This window comes from Corythoichthys intestinalis, chromosome 1 (genome assembly GCF_030265065.1).
Source record: "Corythoichthys intestinalis isolate RoL2023-P3 chromosome 1, ASM3026506v1, whole genome shotgun sequence".
Classification (NCBI taxonomy): Eukaryota; Metazoa; Chordata; class Actinopteri; order Syngnathiformes; family Syngnathidae; genus Corythoichthys; species Corythoichthys intestinalis.
The window spans coordinates 25,664,530-25,688,385 of record NC_080395.1 but is presented as its reverse complement, the minus strand read 5'-3'; the positions used below and the strand labels follow the sequence as shown (position 1 = coordinate 25,688,385).

The 23,856-nt window shown below is 38.4% G+C and overlaps 1 protein-coding gene and 1 long non-coding RNA gene across 3 annotated transcripts in view; one reads left to right on the top strand and one right to left on the bottom strand.

Moving 5' to 3' along the window:
- The first annotated feature begins 218 nt into the window (after positions 1-218).
- The window catches only part of tox3 (TOX high mobility group box family member 3), an 83,470-nt gene continuing 59,832 nt past the window's right edge, over positions 219-23,856 (top strand). The window contains exon 1 of one of the 2 annotated variants that reach the window (XM_057837546.1): positions 219-841. In XM_057837546.1, coding sequence (XP_057693529.1) covers positions 740-841 — 102 coding nt within the window. In that variant the 5' untranslated portion in view covers positions 219-739. The remainder of the gene's footprint in view (positions 842-23,856) is intronic. The other variant, XM_057837557.1, reaches the window with a different exon arrangement.
- LOC130916677 (uncharacterized) overlaps positions 12,374-23,856 on the bottom strand; it is a 44,815-nt gene continuing 33,332 nt past the window's right edge. The window contains exon 3 of the long non-coding RNA XR_009063324.1: positions 12,374-12,863. This is a non-coding gene — a long non-coding RNA (uncharacterized LOC130916677). The remainder of the gene's footprint in view (positions 12,864-23,856) is intronic.

Here is a 23,856-nt window from a genome sequence, read left to right as displayed (position 1 = left end):
TTAAAGGGTTAATGAGTTAATAGCCTAAGAAAAGTTTTTAAAGGGAAACTTAAAAATATGCCGTGACAAAACGTTTTATTTTTTTCCCCCCAACATGTTGAAACTCAATATTTGTGTCAACCAACTTGGCATTATGGCGAGACTTTGAACAATTGTACATTTAGCATCATGTTAGCATGGGCGTGTCTATCCGTGTAGTCTCCTCCGCACACTTTACCTTGTTCTCCTTTGGAGTGTTCAGTCAGAGCTGAAGGCTTTAACAACAGCACATCACTTCCACTCACCGCGTGTCGTTGGAGTCCCAGCGCTATCTAGCTCTTCATCTTCCTCCGCTAAGTTGTTTTAACTTCCTTGGCAATGCGTCGGGAGTATTAACTTTTAACTTGCGTGTGAGAAGGAGCAGGAGGAGAAGTAGGAGGAGGAGGTGGACTCGCGCGCACTCGAGCCTTGCTCAATCACCCACTCGCTTGCTCCCACCCGGTCTTTTGTATCCAGCAGCTGCGTGTACATGCTCGGCCACTGGCACTCCATGAGGGGCACTTTCTTTCAGCCTTCCTGCAGGGATTCCTCGCGCGTAGAAGAGGGATAACCCAAACTTCTACTACTATATCATTTACTACTTCTACCAACACCGCCATCACCACCAGGTTCCGCGGTGCACTTTGGATTGTAAAGCCAAGAAAAGCACCCCGTAACCCGGTGCGCCCCAGTCTGGCGACCCCCTCTGCGGACTTTTGCCATGGATGTACGTTTTTACCCCAATGCTGGAGGAAATGCTATTCCTGGAGAACCAGGAAACCTGGATTTCTCCCACTGTTTGGGATACTACAACTTCAACAAGGTGAGAGGGGCTTTTTTGGTGATGTTTATCTTAAAAGTAACACCATCGTGCACCTCTTGCTAATTGACATGTCCTTTTTTGTGATTTTCACTTAACCTCGCTGCAATTAAAGCAACTCAGGTGATTTCATATGACGCACAGGCAAAGTTTTGACAAACTTTAGAGCAACAACTTCAAATCTATTAAGAGCAGCAAAGAATTGGACAGGAAGCATGAATTTTCTGCTACAGACGTGATTTATTAAACCACAAACGATCGATATCACAGCATTTTACAACCTGGGAAAAACAAAAAGGACAACACCAATTCTGATTGCGATCCATTTTTGGACCCAACGCCATAGTTTGGTCAACATTGAACTTGAAGTCATGCCATGAAGCCATCCAACTAAACAAGCATTGATTATGTAATTGTATTGAATTACAAACTGTGAAAACTTATTCATTGATTTGAAAATGATTTTTTTCTGATATTGTTTAACTACATTTACTTGAGTTTTGTTTGCAAACATCATTTCCAATCATAGCCTATACATATTTACATACATATATACAGTAATTAGCATTTCCTTTATTTGCCTCTTGCTTTGACTGTTCTTGTAAATGCTTGAGTAACAGTTTCTGATAATCCTTCCTCTTAAAATAATTTCAAAAAGATTGTTACCAAATAATATTTCAAACAAACAGCAGAATTCCAGGCTGTTTTTGCACACTCCCAGAACAAATTTTTTCAAAGCCAGTTAATTAAGAATTACAAGGAGTCCTCGGTTTATTACAGTACTGAAATTGGTGTGTTATAAAATGATTTTGCACAATGCATTATTATACTGTATGTCATTAGGTAGCTCGAGAAGTTATGACCATATTTGCTGTTTTTCGTTTCTTTTAAATCATGAGCACAGCAAGCACATTATTTACTTATAAAGCCATCTTATTGTCACTGTTACATTTGAACATGATTAAATATATGCTTTTGTATTAACTTTACAATTCCTCGTTGATAGCTTCAAATGCTTTGCCAAAGTTTGAGCAACTGTTTAAAATAATAATAAAAAAAAAAAATGTTTTTAGCAACTTGTTCATATGATAACGGAGTTGTGGAAAGTAAAATGCTAACATTTTGAAAATCTCACGTCATAATTCCAGTTTGAAAATACACAGTAGACATGCTTGACTTGACTACGTAACGTTCCAAGTAACAATGGACGAACGCAAGGCCAGTTGTGGCACTTGGGTCTTTGGTTCATGATGGGTGTCTCATTTCAGGTTTTGACGTTACCAATGGAATACAAACATAGCTGAGTTACTGCAGTACTTTTTAAAATTCATTTTTTATTTGATAGTTTTATATCATTCGTTCTCTTGAATGTTTCCTACAAATTTTTACTGTATGGCTTGACGACTGCGTTAGCAAGCATAGGTTAGTGATGGACTACGGTGCGTTTGGACGTATTTAGATACTTCCGTAGTTTGAGTGTCGAAGTACCAGTAGTGTGTTGTGGCAGTGGTGATCCATCACTTTGACAGAAAAATAATCTCACAACTGCAATTTTTTTTGTTATGGTAAAGTCCAAACAATGTTTCTGCTCTTCTAGGTTATCAGGTCTATTTAGCCTCTGCTGCTGAGGAGGGGGAAAAAAACAGTTGCCGGTTTTGTCGTACTGTTTCATCAGCTGAATTGTGGCCAACTTGTCATATGTGCCCAATTTCATCATGTCTTCATCAGTCCCCAGAGTACACTGCTTTGATTCGGCTTTATTTCTTGTTCTTCATTTGCTCCTAAAGTCCCCAGGTCAAGTGGAATCATTTGTGACATTTAATTGACCACAATGCAAAAGAAGGTTTATCCTATATACTGTGTCTATCAGTTATAATAGAAAGGAAGTGTAGGTTAGAACACGCACAAAGCAAGTGTTTCATGCAAATGATTACAGTTTGCATGGCGAACACATGCTATCTCTTTTGCATACATCAGTCAAGCTGTTCCTTCTGTTTGTTTTTCACTTTGCAGAGCTTCAAGTCAGTTGGTGTTAAAACCACTTTTAAAAAAAATCTCTGAATAACACCCTGACAATATCTTAAACAACAGAAAAACAAACACACAGAGGCACTTCTTTTGTGACATGAGTGGCTCTTTTTTAAATTGACAGAAAATCAAAACGAGTGACACAGAGTTAATTAGGCACTCTAGTGATGACTAATGGAGCTGCAATGGAGGCGGAACGAGCTGTGACTTACAGAGGAGAGTAATCTGTAAAATGATTTGGAGTGGGAATTTCATCATTAAGTGGAATCTATAAAGTTCAATGTACCTTATGTAGTTCAGTCTGTAAAATGATGAAAACAAGTTTGGGAAACTGGGGCCGTAGAAAAATTAGGTTTCCTTTGGCATACTGTACAGTGACATGCCAAAGTTAGGGTATACCCTGAGGTCCCAAACCTTTGCTTGCCACTTTATCCATAGACAAGTTAACATGCATATACAGTAATTGGAAAGTGGGAAGATAAGCATTAGACGAACATTAAAAGTTAAGGCAAGAAGGCTTTATAGATTGGAACCCAGAATGTCAGAACTCCGAATTTCTTACTTTGAAAATAAGTTTTAGCCAGTATGCCGAATAATTCTGTTCCATTTACTGTCAAGTGTTGACATCATTGCTCTTCACTAATTGGTTGTTGTGCTGCTGACTCAGCATTGTGACTCAAGGTTATATTTTTCATTGCCTCTTTGGATAACGTGAAACAACACTTCCTTGTAGACAGTAACAAAGCTGCTTTCATTGCTAGGAAAACATCAGAGTTTAGTTCTATATACTGTATTCAGTGTTGATCTCTTCGATTTAAGCACACGATGTCTGACAGCGAAGGTTATGTGTTGATGTCTCAGCACTCAGCACAAGATGAGGCACTGTTTGGGGGGTGTCTGGGTTTTTGTTGTTTGTAAAGGCAGATGTGATCAATTTAAATGCTTTCATGAAAAAGATGCAGAATATACCTTAGATTTATGACCATCTGGTATGACCCCACTTTTTTTTAAATAATGTTTCAGTTACAGTATCCATATAGTGTGGGATTTCATTGCCTCCTGGCGCAGAGAGATTGAAATTACTAACAGATGTTCTGACAAACTCTTCACCTGCTCTGGTGCTAATGCTCGAATGAAAAGGAACTCCACTAGAGCTTAAACATATGGACTGGCATGTACCAACTTTGTGTGTGGGGGTAAAATGGGGGGTACAAATGAAAGGAAATACATTAGCAAAATCAAATAGTAGTTTCTTCATAGAAACATTTGAGTATACAAGGCTTGAAATGACATAAATATATAGTACATGCTATTAGCTTGCGCTGTAGTATAGTATTGTACTTCATTACATTTTCTAGAGCAGATTTTTTTTTTTGCTGATCCACGTGCTCCATAAACCAATCAAAAATCACATTACAGTATAACATTTGAGTTAATGTGACTTTGAAATACAAAACTAAATGTATGTAATGTGTATATATATATATATATATATGTGTGTGTGTATATATATACACACAGTGGGGCAAATAAGTATTTAGTCAACCACCAATTGTGCAAGTTCTCCTACTTGAAAATATTAGAGAAGCCTGTAATTGCCCACATGGGTAAACCTCAACCATGAGAGACAGAATGCGGAAAAAAAAAACAGAAAACAACATTTTCTGATTTTTAATGAATTTATTTCCAAATTAGAGTGGAAAATAAGTATTTGGTCACCTACAAACAAGCAAGATTTCTGGCTGTCAAAGAGGCCTAACTTCTTCTAACGAGGTCTAACGAGGCTTCACTCGTTACTTGTATTAATGTCACCTGTTTTAATCATTATCGGTATAAAAGACACCTGTCCACAACCTCAGTCAGTCACACTCCAAACTCCACTATGGCCAAGACCAAAGAGCTGTCGAAGGACACCAGAGACAAAATTGTAAACCTGCACCAGGCTGGGAAGACTGAATCTGCAATAGGTAAAACGCTTGGTGTAAATAAATTAACTGTGGGAGCAATTATTAGAAAATGGAAGACATACAAGACCACTGATAATCTCCCTCGATCTGGGGCTCCATGCAAGATCTCACCCCGTGGCGTCAAAATGATAAGAATGGTGAGCAAAAAATCCCAGAACCACACGGGGGGGGACCTAGTGAATGACCTACAGAGAGCTGGGACCACAGTAACAAAGGCTACTATCAGTAACAGAATGCGCCGCCAGGGACTCAAATCCTGCACTGCCAGACGTGTCCCCCTACTGAAGAAAGTACACGTCCAAGCCCGTCACTATCACTGTTTACTATCATGGTTTGGTTGTATGTGTTTTTTCTTTTCAGTTTACTGCCACTATTAGGAAAAGCAATATAAAATTGTGTTTACGATAGGTGACACTTTCTTCCAAAGGTGTTATTGCTGCTGATTTACCCTTATACTGAATGTTCATTGTCCCCTTGAACTCTTCTAGTACATGATGTGTGTAAAACACAATTTTTCAATAACGTTTTTTTTTTTTTTTAATTTCCATTCCTATTTTTTTGCAAGCCACAGATGATCCCATTGAGTCATTTATATTTGGGCTGTGAAAAAAATGGCCGTTGAAGGCTTGCAGCTGTAATTACCTGAGGCATTTACTAGGTCTGTAAAAAGAAACTGATCCTGACACTGAATAGTTGCAAAAGCACTCTCTCCCCTCTCCCCAGTCCCATTGTGTCCTTTTGTACTGCCTTCTGCAGTTAGCAGTTAAGGGGTTAAAGCTTTGCCTCTACTAGTGGGCCTTGTGCATCCCTCCAGTGTACACAGCTGGTGCCATTTCATCACACACATTCTAAACATACATATCCAAACACAACTTAAACTGTGTGCCCGGAAAGAAGGAGTGCGTATGTGTGTATGTGCGTGCACGCGTGAGTGACCTCACAAGCTGTTTTTTCAAGCCCCACAGTTGACAGATAGGACTCCAGGGTGCGTGTAAAATGTGTAATTGTACAAGACGTGAATAGCTGACGCTATTTTTTTTCTTGAGCAGCCTTTTAATTGTAGCCTGTCAGGAAATGTAGTTTGCCAGATTTATTAAACACCCAATTTTCCCACTGAGATGAGAGAGGGTTTATTTTTAGTGCACCGTCATTGGCACAGTACTCTTGCATTGAGCTCCCATATCTGAAGTTCTCGATGAGGACAAAAACTGACAACTGCACAGTACGATGATACTCATGACCATCTTCTTGCAAAGTACAGGGTCAAGCACTGGTAACTGTGCATGTTAACTTTCTTAATAGTCATACCTTGGTGAAGAAAAATATGTTTGGATTTGGAGTTGTGGGGAAAAAAAGAAGCAACACAACCAACTTTCGTACCCAGATGAAACCCAGCTGTAGACATCTTGGCAAAACATTTCTGACAGTCGACACTTACTGAGGTTGCAACAGATACACTATAAAGATGGACTGTTCAGAGTACATCTGTTTGTTCTGCACGTTGTGTTTATCCATGGCTCTAACTGGATTGGGTGTATTACTAACTTGCTGTGCAACTACAGTATATACTGTACCTCTGTTTGTGTTGATCTGGTATCCTTTTGTAGCATCTTTAGAGGATCAAAGATGACTCTAGTCAGTGAACTCCATTTATTGGCAACAAAAGCATAGGCATTGTATAGAACAGGTGACACCAGCTAAATTGAAAAATCTTAACCTGGCTTAATGTTCATAAACAACAATCAGTTATCACTGAAATGTTGGGGCTTACATGGATCACTCTAATATTTGCTGTTTTTATGGTCAATGAAAGTTAGATAATACAAAACAAAAAACAAAAGAACAGAAATTCTTAAAAAAAAAAAAAAAAAAAATATATATGTCAATCTCTTTGCAGATGCTTAAATTGGGAGCATGTATGCCAACAAATCAGGGAAACCTAATCATTCATATGTACCACAGAGAATACTGCTTTTAATGGGAGATTTTGGGGGTGGAAACATGAAAGGGAGTTATATTCAAGAAACTATGGTATCTTTGGTACCTTTTGCCACAATAGTTTGTAGGGTTGTGACCGACCCAAGGATAAAGTATTTTCCAAACGTGATCTTAAACTTCATTTAAAAAGTAGCTCGGCATTGGGATTTAATATTATTATTTTTTTAACATTACTACTAAGGTTGTAACAGTACACGGTGGAGGAGTTCCAAAAAATCGATTATTACATGCATCGCGATTGGACACGTGACGATTCGATTACGATTCATAAAGGCTCAAAAACGATAATTTTCTCTCATAACTTTATGACAGCCGCTCGTAGCGGAATGAAATTCAAGACACGTCTGCCGCCCGGACACCTTTAACAGACGCACGCACGTTATGATAGATGCTGCCTGTAACTGAATGAGAGATTCACTCTTTTTCAAAAGACTGGAAAATAAATTTGTGTATGAGACGGGCCTTGGCCAGTTAAAGACTGTGCTGTTTTAGGCTTCCTCGTTAAACTTATCAATAGACGAAGGCAAGTGGATAAATCCATAGATATGTCTGCAATTGCTGCACGAATATGTTAACCCACTTAAAACGACACAATCAGACAATGAATGTTGAATCTACATGTAAGTCAGCTAGATATTGTCACTGTAACCCGATATGTGCTTTCAGCAGAAAATATGGATATGTTCATCTCTCTGGCAAAAAGCCTAAAACTTGGATAAGTACATTTGTCATAATAATAATGAATTTTATTTCTAGAGCCTTTTTACAGATGCTCAAAGACGCTTTACAGCTTAAACAAAGAATCCAGCAAATGACATAAGCAGAATAAGACAATAGATAAAAACAGAACTATCATTTAAAATCGAGTTTGAAAAGGTGGGTTTTAGCACTTTTTTGAATCGTGTGAGGGTGATGGGTTTGGGGAGTGAGTTCCAGCGGGAGAGGGCAGCAAGTTCATGTTCATGGTCATGTTCAGGTTGTTGCTGCTAAGGACTCAAAGCTAATTTTGTTTGTTCATTCATAATTTTAAGATGTTATAATTGTTACAATTATTTGTTTTGATTTTATGAACTCCAAGAGAAATTTATTTGAAATATCATCCAAAAGGGTCACTTATATTTATCTACACAAGTTACCTTTTCCAAGATAAAAACATTTTAGTTTTTTGTTTCTCCCCTGCCTTTTTTTTTCCTGAAAACCGAGCACTTCAAAACCTGAACCAAAATTACATTTAGCGTACTGTTACACCCCTAATTACTACATGTTGTTCTAGTTCTTAAGTATCAAAGACAAACGTTTAAAGAATTCAGTTCGGTTAAAATAAAGTACGTTTAGAGTAGTAGGCGACACAATTAAAGTCAGCTTCAATTGAAAATAGACCACATGTCCCAGCCCTAAAATAATTAAACACTAACATACTGTAATTCATGTTTTCCACCAATCATTTGAAACACTCCCTCAAAGCCAACTTTTAAAGCCCCTAAATGATGTTTGCACATGTTGATTGAGTGCTTTTTACGCCCGAGCTTACGTGCGAACCCACAGCTGCCTACGAAGTCTGCTGCTCATATTATGCTGCTTATCTCTCAGTTGTGAGGTTGTACAATGTAGATAGATGGTTGTTAGGTTGGCTTCTATGGACACTTTTTCCCCACCACTGCAATGGTCTCTTTACACTCAGTGTAAATCTAAACATTGGTTTTAATTTTAAATACTGTATAGGAAAGCATTGCTTCATTTATGTATTGCATCTGTGAACATTAGATTTCTACTCAAATCTTTAAATTGATAATTTTATTAGCAATGTAATTTCATGTTCCTCTTCCATTATAAAATATTTAAGACATGTTTACATTCATTTGCCGTGAGGTCAGCTTTTGCTTCCTCATAATGTGCGCGGCAACCATCTAGTGAACCATCCTCATGTCTAAGACAAGCAGCGTGCTACAAGCATGCCACTCTACTCACTCTTCTCACTCTTGCCCATTGGTACAAGAGGAAGGCAAAGCACTTCTCGACAACACTACAAAAACATGGTCTTAAATGCCCCTGTGATTGCATCAAGTTTGCGTTGTCTGTGCCAGCTATAAAAATTGATCTCGACTCCCTAAATTTTTGTTTTTCACTTTGTATCAATACTTCAAAGTCTTGGTATCGATCTTCCATGGTGTTGCTTAACTCCAAATATTGGCCTTATCTCAGTTTATGGAGTTGAAGATTAAAAGTTTACTTCTTGCAAAACAACTCAGCAGTTTTATTTTTAATCTGAACTATCAAACATAGCATACATACTGAAGTCATCAATGGGAATGTGTTAACCTTATCTATTGGTCCTCCAAGAAGTAAAAAAATCGGACATCAGCAGGGGGCCAAGAGTGCTTGACATTTAGGGGCAGTTTACATGGCGACTCTGCGACACAAAGACGCAATGACTAAGTAGCGGACTCGCCTCGCCTGCATATGGTGTCGGCGAAGACGAACAATTCTGAATCCTGCCTCCAAAGTGGAAGAATCTGATTGCGTGGGGTTGAGGGGGGGCTTCCTCGGCATGCATATCAAAGGCTCCTGCGGCGCAAGACCGCGCCGTAACGCCAGCACTCGTACACGTCACATTGGGCGTGCGCAGCGGTGCTACTAAACATTAAAAACAGCAAATATGGCGGAATGTCGGCTTTAATTTACTGTTTTAATAATATTTTTAAATTAAATATGTTGAACGTTTCAATTTTTGTGCCTTTTTGAACAAAAGAAAAATGACATTGCTTCGAGTGGGCGGGCATATTTTTTTCCGGGCTGAGGGAGCTCAATGGGGTGAAAGTGCATCATTCTCTGTCGCCCTGTAAATCTGCACTGCCCCCTAGGGCCTGGCAGGAATACTACATCGTTTTCATGCGGAATTGCGACATTGTTCAAATGGAGACGCAAATGAAAATGCAAATTTGAAATTTTTCGTATTCTCGTAGAGTCACCATGTAAACGACCCCTTAGGGGTCTATGGATAAGAGTTGATAAAGTGCTACTGTACATGGTAACATGGCAAGTTACTGATTTAATAGGTCACTTTATCTTTAGCTTCAAGGGGAAATAAACCTTCTGTCAAAGCGTATATATTTAGTATAATTATACATTGATTTATTTTAGCTTGCCACATCTTTGACAGTCTTGATCGTATTAAAAGGGGAGAAAAGTTACTGTCCAGCCTTAGAAGCTGCTTTTATCCTGAGTGAAGAAGCACTTCACAATAGCACCAGTCAATCACTTCTAGTTGGTTTATTCAATAAGTGTGTCCCTGCAGTGGTTAGGATACATCCATTTTTAAAGCTTTCCAGATGGGGCAGCACTCCCATGTTTCATAGCTGTAATATCCAATCCCTCTAATGGGCTCATGGGCTATATTAAAACAGTTGTCTTTTAGCTTGACATGCTTGATTTAAACCCTGTCCCCCCTTTTGTGATAAATGCCCTCCCCTCTCTATTCACTTGGTCCTATTTTGTTGCATTCCTCTAAATTTTCCTGCAGGTTATCTTCAAGTCAGCTTATAATCATGATGAATATGTTATATTATGAATATGGAATACACTGTAGTGTATACTGTAGATGGCCCCTGCCAAGCCAGTTTAAACAAATATAAATTTATATAAACCTTCATTCCAACAACAGGGTTAAAATTTCTTCCTCCTGGCCTGCAGGTGTGTTTTGTATGATTTATCTGTGCAACACAGCCAACCCCCCTTCTTCTACCCTCACATGACACATTCCCATAATGCAACGTGTTACCAGGCTGCACTCAAAAGGACTGACAAAAGCAGCAGGTGTGCAAATATCTCTCAGAGCCATTGAACAAAGAGCTTCAATATTAGCTTTAAATAAAAATGCTCTCATTATAATGGGTAAATGGGTGCGCGGCCGAACATGGAGCTTGTTTATCGTTGCGATGAAAAGATAGTGTGGCAGTGTTGTTAAAACAGTGGTCTAGTGTAACTAAGTACAACTCAATCAGCCGGTACCTTGACGACTGTTGAAAAAACTTTGAGTATTAAAAAAAAGAAAAAAAAACAAACAAACTTAATATGTACCTGATGAATGACATTTATTATGATTTTTTTGGGTGTGGTTTTACCTTGTTTTGGAAAAGAGCTTTTTGTCACCAGTTTCAGATCAGTACTAAATTATACATTGTCATATTGGATATGCGAGAATGTATTTGCACCAACATTTCATGAGATCTCCTTTACACTCCCCACATGTATTTTAATTAATAATCCCTCAGGGATGAAGATGGAGCACAGATAATAGGGTGGAGATAAATATTAAGTGAACAAAAACCATTTTTCTTCAAAGGCTGTGTTAAGATTGCTTGAAACACAAGGAAGACTACTACTGATTGCACCATAAGCCTGCACATAAGTATGTCATAACAATACTGCAGCAAGCCTTTTGACCCATCCATATTTTTCGTGAATTCAGTCCTTTTACAGTATTTCCAAGCAGGATTAGACTGCTGTAATGAAAATACCACACTGATAACGGTATTTGTGCGACAGCATGATCATTTTGTTAGACATTTTCCTTATTTATGGTGACAGACAGTTCTGCGAGAGTAATTTATATAAATAAATAAGACTGGGATTAAAACACAGGGTACTGAAGGGGCAATTGTACTGTAGGAGAGTAGTACCTTTAGTTGAGTTGTGGAATTATAGAAATTTGCACTAGAAAAAGTCATTACAATCCTGGGACAAGGAGTAAAATCGTTACTTGGGTCATTTTCAAGTAAAACTCAGTAGTGAGAAGATTGAGCATTCCCAATTTGGTGGTCTGATTTGTTAGCTTGACAAATGTCTGGTAGATTCACTGCTTTTGAAATACACCTTAGTTCCTAAATTAAACCCGCAATTCTTATTTTCTGGAAGTTTTGATTTTTCTAGCTCACAATCTCTTACTTTTTGGTCTTCCCTTACACTGTCAATTAGGGTTGGGCATCGAGCATCGATAACACTAACACATAACACTTTGATGCTCATGGAATCGTTCGAATTTTAAAATTTCGATTCCTTTTTTTTTGATGCCCTGACCACCGAGCGGAAAAAAATTGCTCTAGTTTAAAGACTGATATTTATATACAAGTTATAATTAGCCCTGTGAGAAGTTCATTTAATTTCAAAAACGTAGAGAAGTTAGGACTTTAATATAAACTATGCAATTTTTTCGACCCTGCATTTTTGTTTTTTTTGACCCTGCCTCTTAAAAGAATCTGAATCGGGAATCGTTCGGAACCGGAATAGAAACGTGGAATCGGAATCGGAACCGGAATCGTTCAATTTCAAACGATGCTTAGACTTTACTTGCCAATGTCAAGTCCAACCTAAAAAGACCAGACACTGAAATATCAATTGTCATTATACTCTAAGGGGGTCAATAAAATTCTTGATAACACTTTTGATTTTTAAAAGTCCACAGCATGTCCTAGTTGTTTCCTTTGGCGGCTAAATGCTTCTGTGAGGCGGGTAAGCAGATGAAGGCCTCGACATTGGTAGAGTTTGCCCCTAATGACACGTCTTTTTTTTTTTTTCCCCAGACTATTTGAATTGACTTTTCTAATACCTGTGCAGGAAGTAAAATTGTACATTTGATGTATTTTCCTGACTGATAAACAAAGAGCATGGCGGTGTGATTGCGCTGTTTGGAAGGCATTACTGGCAGCTGATTACAGTGTTAGGTCAAAGTTAGCCAAGGTTAACCATCCATAATGAAACACTTTGAAAATAATGATACGCCGCATGGTTTTATGAAGGCCTACTGCTGGCTGCTTTGCTCCACGGTGGTGACCTTCAGCAGCTCCACTGACTAATCGAAGCTAAGCACTCCCTGTAGCTAAGAGACTCCTTTAGCTTTCTGGCAACACAACTTTCAGATGTGTTCATTTCTTTTATTGAGGGTCGTCGGTGTACTTCACCTTGAAGCTGATCTTCTTTCTTCCCAAACAAAAAAGTTGTCCAAACAAGACTTAAATTCCCACCAGTTGATCATCCTGAGAACAGAGGTAAAATTATACAGTTCACATCTGTTTGGGGATTAACAACACAACCAAATTGGACAGCCATAATCAGAAGCACATTGTGTTACTAGAGTTATTTCATGGAATGGGGCCTGTTAAAACAGCTACATATTGGACATCTGGATTTCTGTATATTAATGTTTCATATCCAGGACTGAGCTCGCTTCATGACTTTACACAGTCGTTTCTTTACATTCACTTGTATTTGTGTGGGTGGGTAAATACACATGTACAATAGAATATGTGCGTGTACGTATGCCAAGAACATTTGTTCTGTTTTGTACTTGTTCTGCATTTGCTGTGGATGAAAATCCTGGAGCATTGGATATCCATTAATCATTTGCATTGTACCATATCGATACCAAGGATGTTAAAATAGGGAAGGCTAATTTTTTTTTGCCTTGTAATTCGGACAATGTTTTATACCTGTCCGCACAACGTTTAAGGTGCGTTTATAAACGCCACACTCCAACAAGGTACGCCTGCATTTGCGCAGACTACGCCTGCGCAAAAAGCAGCAGCCTCGTGGGTGACGTCATCGTCTGTGCAGGTCACTTCTGAACCGGAAGCTAATAATTTATGGGCGTTGGTCGATGTCTTCTCCGGACATTTTCAAGCGTAAAATTGACAAACTCTTTTATTTGTAAAAAGAGGAGCAGGAAAGCCACGTCTGTACCATTCGCCTCCGTTGTTTACGATGCCGTAATGCCAAACATAAAAAGGCGATGGCGCGCCCCATGACGTCATTTCCGTTGGCTCCGATTTTACGTGGGCAGCCGGCAGCTACACTACGCAGGTTATCTGGCGTTTAACAAATTAGCTGGTTCTCTAGCCCGAGTAATAGAATATCCGGACAAGAGGTACATTACTGTAGCTGACATGCCGGATAGTATAATAATTAAAACGTTTAACGCCGTTATCCGTCCGAGTGTAGATGTAGCCTAAGAATTATAGGGGATGACACGAATAATGAAATTCTGTGGAAAATTGATTATAGAATTAATAAATATTGCAAAAAAATATTGACTTTTTACACTGTGCATAGAGATGTCCCATCACCTGATTTTGAGAATCTGTCTTTTCTGATCCAATTTTTTCGCAATGTTTTGCTGACACAATCCTATTCCGATCCGATACCCACTGCATATTTTTAGACCAATGAAAATAATGGAAACATAATCATAAAAGCAACCAGCATTACATATATCCTTATTATTATGGTTTACAAAATTAATTTTATTGCTAAAAAACGTTTTAGCTTCCCTGCCATTGGCTGGCAACCAATTCAGGGTGTACCCTGCCTACTGCCCACGTGAGGAAAAAGCGGCATAGAAAATGAATGAATGAAAACGTTTTAGCCAACTAGTTCATACACTGTAAAAAAATAGGAAAAAAAAATAATAATAAAGTTGTGCTAACATAAAGGTACTATGAAATACTACAGCAAGTGACTTTAAAATGTTGGCAGACCATTTTTTGGACACAAATCCATCCAAACGGGATATGAACGGCTTAATAATGAAATTAAATCCTAATGTGTCTTATTTTCTCAGATGGCTTCCACTATTAAAATCTCCAAACAACAGATGATGTCACACCCAGAATGTGCTGTAGATTTTTGCAGTTTGCTAGCATGCTATGGATAGGCTTTCTATTCTCTTGTTGCCGCATGAACTGTCTGTCATTCTGTGAAAATGTTCTCTCTAATGCAGCACTAGAACGCTAGACATGATCATCAATTCTTGTTGTGATGTCACACTGGGCACACATCACACTTCCCTGATGCATCGTTCTGGGTGGAATAACTATGAAATGGTTAAAAAAAAAACTGATTTGAGTGCAGAGGTTGCGCTAGACTTTTTCGTTGTCTGTCATTTTGACTGACAGTGTCATAAAAATCCGGTCATAATCTATTTTTACCCGTCACTTACATTTTTAAAATGATAATAATGACATATTCAATAGTATTTAATTTTCATTCATTTTTAATTAATATTCTGTCTGAACAAGCTTAACAAGAGGCAAACAGACAGCGGAGTGCACCAATCAGCGACGGGCAGACGTGCCGTTAGCAAAGCGACGAGGGCAGGACGAGGGACTTGCGCGCAGAAGTAAACATACAAGGAGAACGGAGTTTATTCAACATGGCTAGCGTGAGACAGACTTTTGTCAATGTCTCGTGTCGATGTGTTTTAGGTCATTTAAAACTGAATTTACCGCGGATTGGAACATATTGTCGGCTCTCCCGCCATCCGTGTTGTTGTAGAGACGACTTTCGGCGCGCAAGAGTGACGTTGCTCGTGAAGAACACGTCACGCAAAGAAACAAATCTGATTTGTCGATTGATTTTGTACCTACTCGAGAGGCTGTGTCCCAGACTTTTCTCTCAGTGTTTGAAAAATACAGGGAGAACAGTCTGGCCGTGCCAGGCAAACACTCAGTTGCCTGTACATTTTTCCGAGTAAGGCCAACGACGTCATGCATCAAGAGAGACAATAGCTAATTAATATGCTCACTCGCCACCCTGTGGTCTGGGGTGTGAATTGCAACCTGTCAAAATGACGGATGAACTTCAGTTTTTTCCGTCACCGTTTTAAAAAACCGGTCAACGACGGAAAATATTCGGTTAACGCGACCCCTGTTTGAGTGCCAAATTCATTTTCAACATGTACAATTACATTGGTGCAGTATTTTTAATTTTTTGACAGTCACCATTTCATAGCACCTTTAAGATATAAACTATAGGGTTATGTGCATCGGGTTGCTCGCTATCTCACCCTCGATTTTTGTGGGAAAGGTCGCTAGTTACATTCAGTGAGGTATACATTCAGCCTGGCACTTTCATGTTTAATAGATATTCACTCGTTTTGATGCTTACAGAAGAACTGACGGGAACTAATTAACAAATAAGAAAGAACATTGCCTGAATTCTTTCATTCATCAATGCAACACTCTCATAAGAGGCAAACTTCAAGTGGAAACAACAAAGTAGTAAATCAAAGTGGTTTCCTTTGCCAAGTCAGAGCCCTTTGGGAGTTACCTTGGTGCTTAATTAAAATCCAGAAGGATCATGTTTTAAGTGTAGGTGAGCGAGCACTGAATTACAATGACAAATCACACCCCAGAGCATTAAGTGCCTTTTTTTATTCATTTCTTTTATTTTTTTATTTTCTTATTTTTTCCTCAAGAGTTACATACTGTTATTTCTTTTGTGTTGCATGAACTAGACGTGACAGGGAGTAATTTTTGCCGCACTGTGTTGCCTTTCCTGTCTGGAGAACATTAAAAAACAGGATTGACATACTATATTAATCTCGTCATTATTCAAATAGGATTAAAAGGAATTATTAGACATTATTGTGATGGCTTGCTGTTTGCATTGCTTTGTACAAGGCATTACAGAATGTAGTCATAATATGCTGTATGATTGCAAATTGAGAGATTCATGGTGAAAAATGGCTGTTTTTGAATTCGAAAATCTCATGAAAACAGGATTTCCATCTTATTCTTCGACGAGAAAAATAATTTTTGGACTGGCTATAACAGTGCTTTTTTCATTATGCTTATATATGCACTTCAATGGCTGTCATGGGCTATTGTGGCCCTCCTTTGGTCTATTATTATTTTGGTCTTTCAGTTTGTGTTGATGACATTTCCAAAGTGACACAGATTTATCTTGGATCTCAACATAAGATGCATAAAAAAACAACAACAAAATATTAATTTTGATTTAAATCACTTTATCTGTCCCCATTGGGCAATTTTAAAATGGCATGACACTATCTCATATACCAATAGGCCTGCATAATTACAGATTTGGATTTTTTAAAAAAAAACAACATATAACAGTGGTTTTATGAAAACACTTGTTTGCTTTCTTTTTTTAATAGAATAGGTGAATTAGAATGCATTTAGATTCTTAACGTTCAAGAAGAGGAAGGATGTCTTGCTCCTCTGCGTCCTGCTGCCTGGTCTGTTTACGAAGAAAAGCCACTCAAACACAGGGCACAGAATGTGAGAATAGTCCTTAAAAATCACGAGTGCTGTTTTTCTTGTCTGTTGATCACTCAGGAAAATGAGTGTGTGGATGGGCTGTTCAATTAGTTTACTGTAGACCTTCACTGTGTTCGATAGGCGGTTTCTGTGCTGTAGTGTCATGGAATGAAACAGCATATAAAGCTCAAGGTTATTGTATTTTCAATAAAATCATAATAGAATCTTATGACAATGCTCTTGCTGACTGTAAAGGATTTAAGGTTCTTTAGTGAGTACTAAGGGTGTAACGCAGTACTTCTCAAATGGTGGGGCGCGCCCCCCCAGGGGGGCGCAGAGCGATGCCAGGGGTGGCGCGAGTGACCTCGGGGAATATGCTTTTTTTTTTTTTTTTTTTTTTTTTTTTTGCCGTACTAGAATAAAGTGTACTTGCACATCCACTCCGTGGGTGGCAGTGGCGCTCTCATTTTCATAGTGCGTGCAGTATTTTTTAAGTAAGCAAGAGCACACGGAAGAGACTCATGCAGAGCTGGCCTCACGCAGCGACCCACGGTCTTCTCCGGTTCTCACGTGTCCGGCTGAGAAGTGCCGTTTTCGGCTTGGGATCGTCACGACCACCGCCCTCACCTACGGTTCGCCCTCGGCCGCCGAGAATGCGCTTTTTTTCGGGCCGTTTGCCTTTTGGCTTTGACTTTTAATACAGTGGGAAATGAGGAAAGACCACTGTTTACTGAGTCTAAAAATGATTATAGCGGAGAGTCTGAAGCCAAATCAGTTAAGACGCCACTTAAAGACATTAGACCTCAATCTCATTGATAAGCCGCTTGATTGTTTTTCAGCGAAAACGTGCCGAATATTGCCAATTGTCACAATCGTCCCGCTTTGTCAGTGTTATATCAGTAAACCAGTGAGCACTGTGGTGAATCAGCGAAAATAAAAACTTTCCTTCTGTCCAAAGACATCCCCCCCCCCATTCAGTTTTGTTTTTTTGATCAATTTTTTTGGCATGTTGTCCTGAAGAGTAAATGTTTCTAATCAATTTAAATTTGTTATTATTTACTGATTTTATTACATTTTATTTTTCAGTATCAAATGGTCAAAAATGTACCTTGAGTGTATTTTTACAGTTTGGATGTGCCTTTTTTTTTTTTTTTTACCTTAGGCAAATTGATGCGCTATAAGTCTTTTCTGTTACACGCAAAACAATGTTAATAAAGTTATACTTTATTATAAATTGATCTATGTTACTTTTTTTCTTTGATAGAAAAAAAGGACACAATGTCAGGCTGAGGCGTACTTATAATTGTAATATTATAGACAAATGATACTATTTACAGTGGCGGCAGAGAGTTGGGGGGGGGGCGAAACATTTACGTCTTCCTTGGGGGGGCGTAACAGAAAATAATTGAGAAGCACTGGTGTAACGGTACATGTATTTATATTGAACCGTTTCGGTACGTGTTGCTCGGTTCGGAACGGAGGCATACCGAACGAGTTTCTGACGTAATGTAACCCTTACTTTTCGAGGCTGTGAGTTGATCGGGTTACAGTTTCTTTGTGTACATTATATTTACTCTGTCATCTCTACTGTAATGAGGACCAACACGGTAGGACAGTATAACCCAGAAACGTCAACGGCGCGACAACGTGGCCGCCGCGAGAACGCAGTGAAACGCGGGCGTTAAAGTCAATCAGCCAATGCACACCAGTCGCAATGCGGCCGCATGTTAGACGCGTCCCAGATGCGGCTCAACACGACGCACGCAAAAAGAACGGCAGAGTTTATTATTTGACGTGAGACGGGACCCTCCTGCGTCAATACTACTACCGGTAGCTAGGATCGGGCAGACCGGAAGTCACTCGTGTAAAAATACGGTGGATCCGGTCGATTTTCAAACCAATATGCAATCGTAATCCTCTTTTTGAGTCCATCAGATCTCTTGAGTGGTAGATCGGGGCACAGTTGACTTGTCTTTGTTGATTTACTGCTGTCTTCTCTGCTGTAATAATAACCAACTAACCCAGTGTTCAATACAAAACCCTCCTACCACGACAAAACAAGTAGGAACTAATATTCACATAGGAACTAAAGTTATACAACATAAAATATACAATATAAATGAATACTACATCACATTTGTAAAAAATAAACACATAATAAAATACATAATAGCCCATTTAAATAAAATAAATTGAAATGAGCTAAAACACCTGTAATTAAATAATAAGAATAATATACAGATTCTGCTTACACAATTACATTTATTAATTTCTGTGTGGCACTTTAACTTAAGAAAATCCACCAATAAAGCTTTTGAAAACCATTCATAAGAAAAAAAAAAAAGTTTGATTTAGGCATTTCATTTGTAAAATACATGTTAAAATCTTTGTCATTGGGATTGCTTTTCTCTTTAGCACAGGACTTCTTTTTTCTTCTTTCTTTCAGAAAGAAAGCCGACCTATACGCGGGGTCTGAAAGGCAAATTGTTGTTGGATTATCTTTAAATACCCGCTACTTTTTGAGCAGAATTCTAGCTTTGTATAGGCTAATGTTCCAATTGTTGAAAGCACAAATGTGTGTAATAAACAACTAGCACATTTATATTTTGCATTTTGTTTTCTTACTGTACCTAAAATGAACCGACCCGTTACCTCAAAACCGAGGTACGTACTGAACCGAGATTTTTGTGTACCGTTACACCCCTAGTGAGTACTGTCTCTCATGGAAATATTTATTATTTCCTATGTGTTAGAGTAAAACTGGAGCATTTGTCAAAAATAATACCCAAGTACCTGTACTCCTCCACAATCTCAATGGTCTACTCCGGAATTATGGTGATGATGCCTTTATTCATCTGTCTATGTTTAGGTGAAAAGTTCAAGATCATCTCTTTACTTTCATCTGCAGTATGTTGATCTCAAGGCAGGAGCTGCCACATCACTCCACAAAGTCCTCCAGAGCAGGAATGGGAGAATTGTGTCAGTTTCACCAGATGATAGACTGAGAATGGTCAGGGAGAGAGGGGACACAATCCTGTGGTGAGGTGAAAATGATGTCAAACAGCAGTGTTTGACATTGAGCTGTCAAACCCACATGAACCAAGTTGTGGTGCAACGCTCATAACTAATAACTTGTCAGTCAAATTTTTGAAAATCTTATTTGAGGTTTTTGGTGGCAAAATAAGTATTGGCACTTTTTTTCTGTTTTGTTTTATGCTTAATTTGTTGAGTCACTGATGGTGTAGTCAAGTCTTAACTTTGACTGACTTGGGTGCAGGCATAATGTGCGTTCCCCTTCAGAGATAGTGGGACCGGCGGTCCATCTCTATATGTGCCGTTTGACTGAATCTCTACCAGTTTAGGTTTCAATCAAACTTTTGCCTAAAATGGTCTGAAATGAACTTCAGCAGCCTGCAACCCTTAACAGGGTTAGCAGTGTTGAAAATTGATCAGGGAATGTTGTGTGAATGTATTAGCATTGTATCACTAATCTAATAATATAGTGATTACTTTGTGCTCATGTGGCAATATGTCAATAATCAGGTTTAGTGATATACTTATTGGAAAGTTAGTTGAGCAGACAAAAATATGATTTGCCTATGAAATTATCATTCCTTGCGTGCAAAAACTTTGGATGGATAATTTTTTCAGAATGGGTTGAACTAAGGACCTGATTTACAAAAGGCTTTCAGAAGCAAGTTTGGCATAAACCTGGTTGTGCACGAATGCTGATCTATTTACTGTGTGCAACTGTGCTTCCATAATTGCTGCACATTAACTTTACATGTTGTTGGAAAGGTATATGGCGGAAAACACTCAAGTGACTTGAAGCTCCGCTCTGAGACCCTCAATTTTCAACTTTCAAAATTGTCCGAAATGCATGTGTGATACATCATTGGAAAGCCTAAAATCTCAATTTTCTGGGGGAACAAAAATTTAGAACAGGGAACAGCAGAAATCGCAGACAACAAGGAGTGGTTGAGATTTTCTTTTTCATATAGTTACCCTTTTAAAAATTATTTTTCAATTTTTTTGTTTGGATTGATTATATATCAACTAACATATCGGGGGAAATGCGACAGTAACAAAAAAAATACAATTAAGCGATAGTTATAAAGTAGATATCTGTGACTTTTTTACAGACGGCAAAATTTTCATTCAATTGATAGACATTTTGAAAAATAAATATAATTACTTCTTTTTCTGGCTAGTTTGAAACAAAAGCGGTTGCGCGACGTCTGTAAACGGGGGTTTTCAGTGTAAAACGGACAAATTAAAAATAGTTCGGAGGCTTAGTGCACCATGAATCTGCTATGGCAGCATATAGACATATTGTTCTATCAAACACAACAGTTCTTTTGGCTTAAAATACAGCAGTTAATTTTAAAGAGGTGTGCAATAGCAGAAACTGCTTTTTCAGTCTTGTCTGTGTTTTCCGCCATATACAAATACGTGTATTTAGCATGTGCAATGTGATATACCATAGTTTTTGCAAAAAGAGAGTGCTTTCTTGCTCACATAAACATTTTTTTAATGTAATAAAAATGATCACAGCTTTGCAGCAATACAATTTTGGAGCTTCTGATGTAAAGGGTTTCAAAGCTGACTTAAAGCCAATCACATGAAGGAATCATGCTATCATATGACTCCTTTCAACTTCGCATTTCCATGTGTCTGACAATGCATTGTAACAACTGATGCCGTGTAGGTGTTGCATATAATAAAAGGTGATTGACAAGCATTTTATGGTGTGATGAACACCATAAAATGCATCTATCTGGAATGCTAGAGGATAAATAGCAGCAACAAAGATCAAAGGGGAAAAAAATGACATGGACATTCCACGCTGATGTAGGGAATCAAGGGATGCACATAATTTATCATCTACCTCTTGAAATCAAACTCAAGCAATAAACTTCACGTTGCTAGCATCAGGGCTGTCACTTTGCATGGTGATTTGTTTGATCAATTTTACAATAACAAAGATTAACTCTCCTTATGTTCCGGTTAATATGTCCTTCTGACTGCAGTTAAATGACGTAATGACAAGCTGGCTGTGAGATTTGAGTCTTCTCCAGGTGCTCCCACCGACTTCAACATTTGAATGAATAGTTTCCCAATATTTTTACATCGGCGGTTTACCCTCCAGGGCTTATTGCCCATCCACCTGACTGAAAGAGTTTGTACTTTTTTTTAAAGCATTGACATAATTCTGTCATAGGTGTAAATAAAAATTCAAGTCCATAAAGTCCATGAGCAGGCTGACCTTATCTAGTCTATTTGAGAAGAGAAATTTGCCTCCTGGTCCAAAAATGCAGGTCAAGGCTCAAGTACAGAAAATGTCAATGGACCCCTTTCTTTTTAAAACTACTTGCAGTGAAGAAACAAGGGGGATGGGAAATGGTGAGGGCTCTAACAGGAGGTGTAGATGGGGGAGGAGATCAATATTGCTGGAAGGGGGAGATGGACATTCAGAACAAGGTTATTTCAATATGTTGTCATAGCAGAGGAACAAGAGCAATTCATATAATGATGTTCCTGTATGTGGGCGTGCATCAAATGGTCTTTATTCATAATCGCTAATTTAATTGTGCTCATTGTGTCAGTTGTGTGCTACAAGCTTTACTCCCTGGGATTAATTTTATACTTGATCCAATCAATCATGAAATCAATGAAGGAATAGTGGTTTACCACAATCTTGTTTATGCTGTGTTTTAACATTCCATTGTGTCATTTTTTTTTTTTTTTAGTCCAGTTCTAATCACTCACAATACTGTCTTATACAGTCAATACCCCAAAGACCTAACTATTGGATGCCCAAACAATTACCTTGTTGTGGTGGCATACGAACACCAACAACTAACAAATAAGTACATTCATTTATCTCAAACCTCCATCCATATTAAGACAGTCCATTCATCCAAATGCTGCCAGAGTCCGGATAAATTTCCTGCTCTCCCTGTCTTTACAATGTCCCTCTCCCCTCAAATCACATTCCCTTGCAAGTTGCATGTGTTAGATCACATGGCCATGTGAGAAACCTGAAATTGTGTGCAATAATCTGAGAATAGGGCTCCCACTAGGGAACTTTATTGTCCAAGTCTCTGCACATTATTATCGCGGCACAGCGAATGTCATGAACATACACTCAGGCTTGTCTTCATATTTAATGTCCAACTGAAGGAATATGGATATTTTTTATTCCAAACATGTAGCCTAATGGCACCTGTAATTTGATGTAGGCCTATAATGATAATTACTTTATCGATTTATCGTGCCATGTATAAAAAAGTGATCGTTTTTCAACATGTGATGCAGAAAATTACATATACCATCACTAATCATTCACACTGCCTCGTCGTTTCCTCTTTTGTAAACCAACTATTGTATCTCTGGGGGAGACGGAACTCACGGGCAAACACACAGAGGGTGTAGAGAATAATAGTGTAGTGTGCATGTTTTAGCGTCATTCTGGTCCAAGTATTTTTTTCATGAACTTAAATTGTTTCTGTGATGATTAAGCTCTGTTGCAATAATTATGTAAGCAGTGAAAATAATTAAGGATACCATCTCTTAATGTAGTTTCTGGGAAAACATCTTCCTCAAATATCGTGACTGGACAAATGGGAAAAACAATATCTGTATTTATACTATGTAATATTAATGGTTGCAATTGATATTTACCCTACAACTGGGTGTCAACCATCCATATACAGTATCCCTGTGTATATCTGGGAAAACATGGTCATCTTTCGACAGCTACAGCGTATGCACTGTATGCCATACATTTAATACATACTTAAAATATCATTTCAGAGTCATCTGACAGCACTAACCTTAAAATATACACTATCTAACTGACCATTTGATTTAGAAGTGCTAGCCATTTCATAATGTATAACAAAAATCTTCAATAGACTATGGCTAGAACAAATTCTACCCCAACCTTCAAAGCTCTTTAGGTGCTAAAATG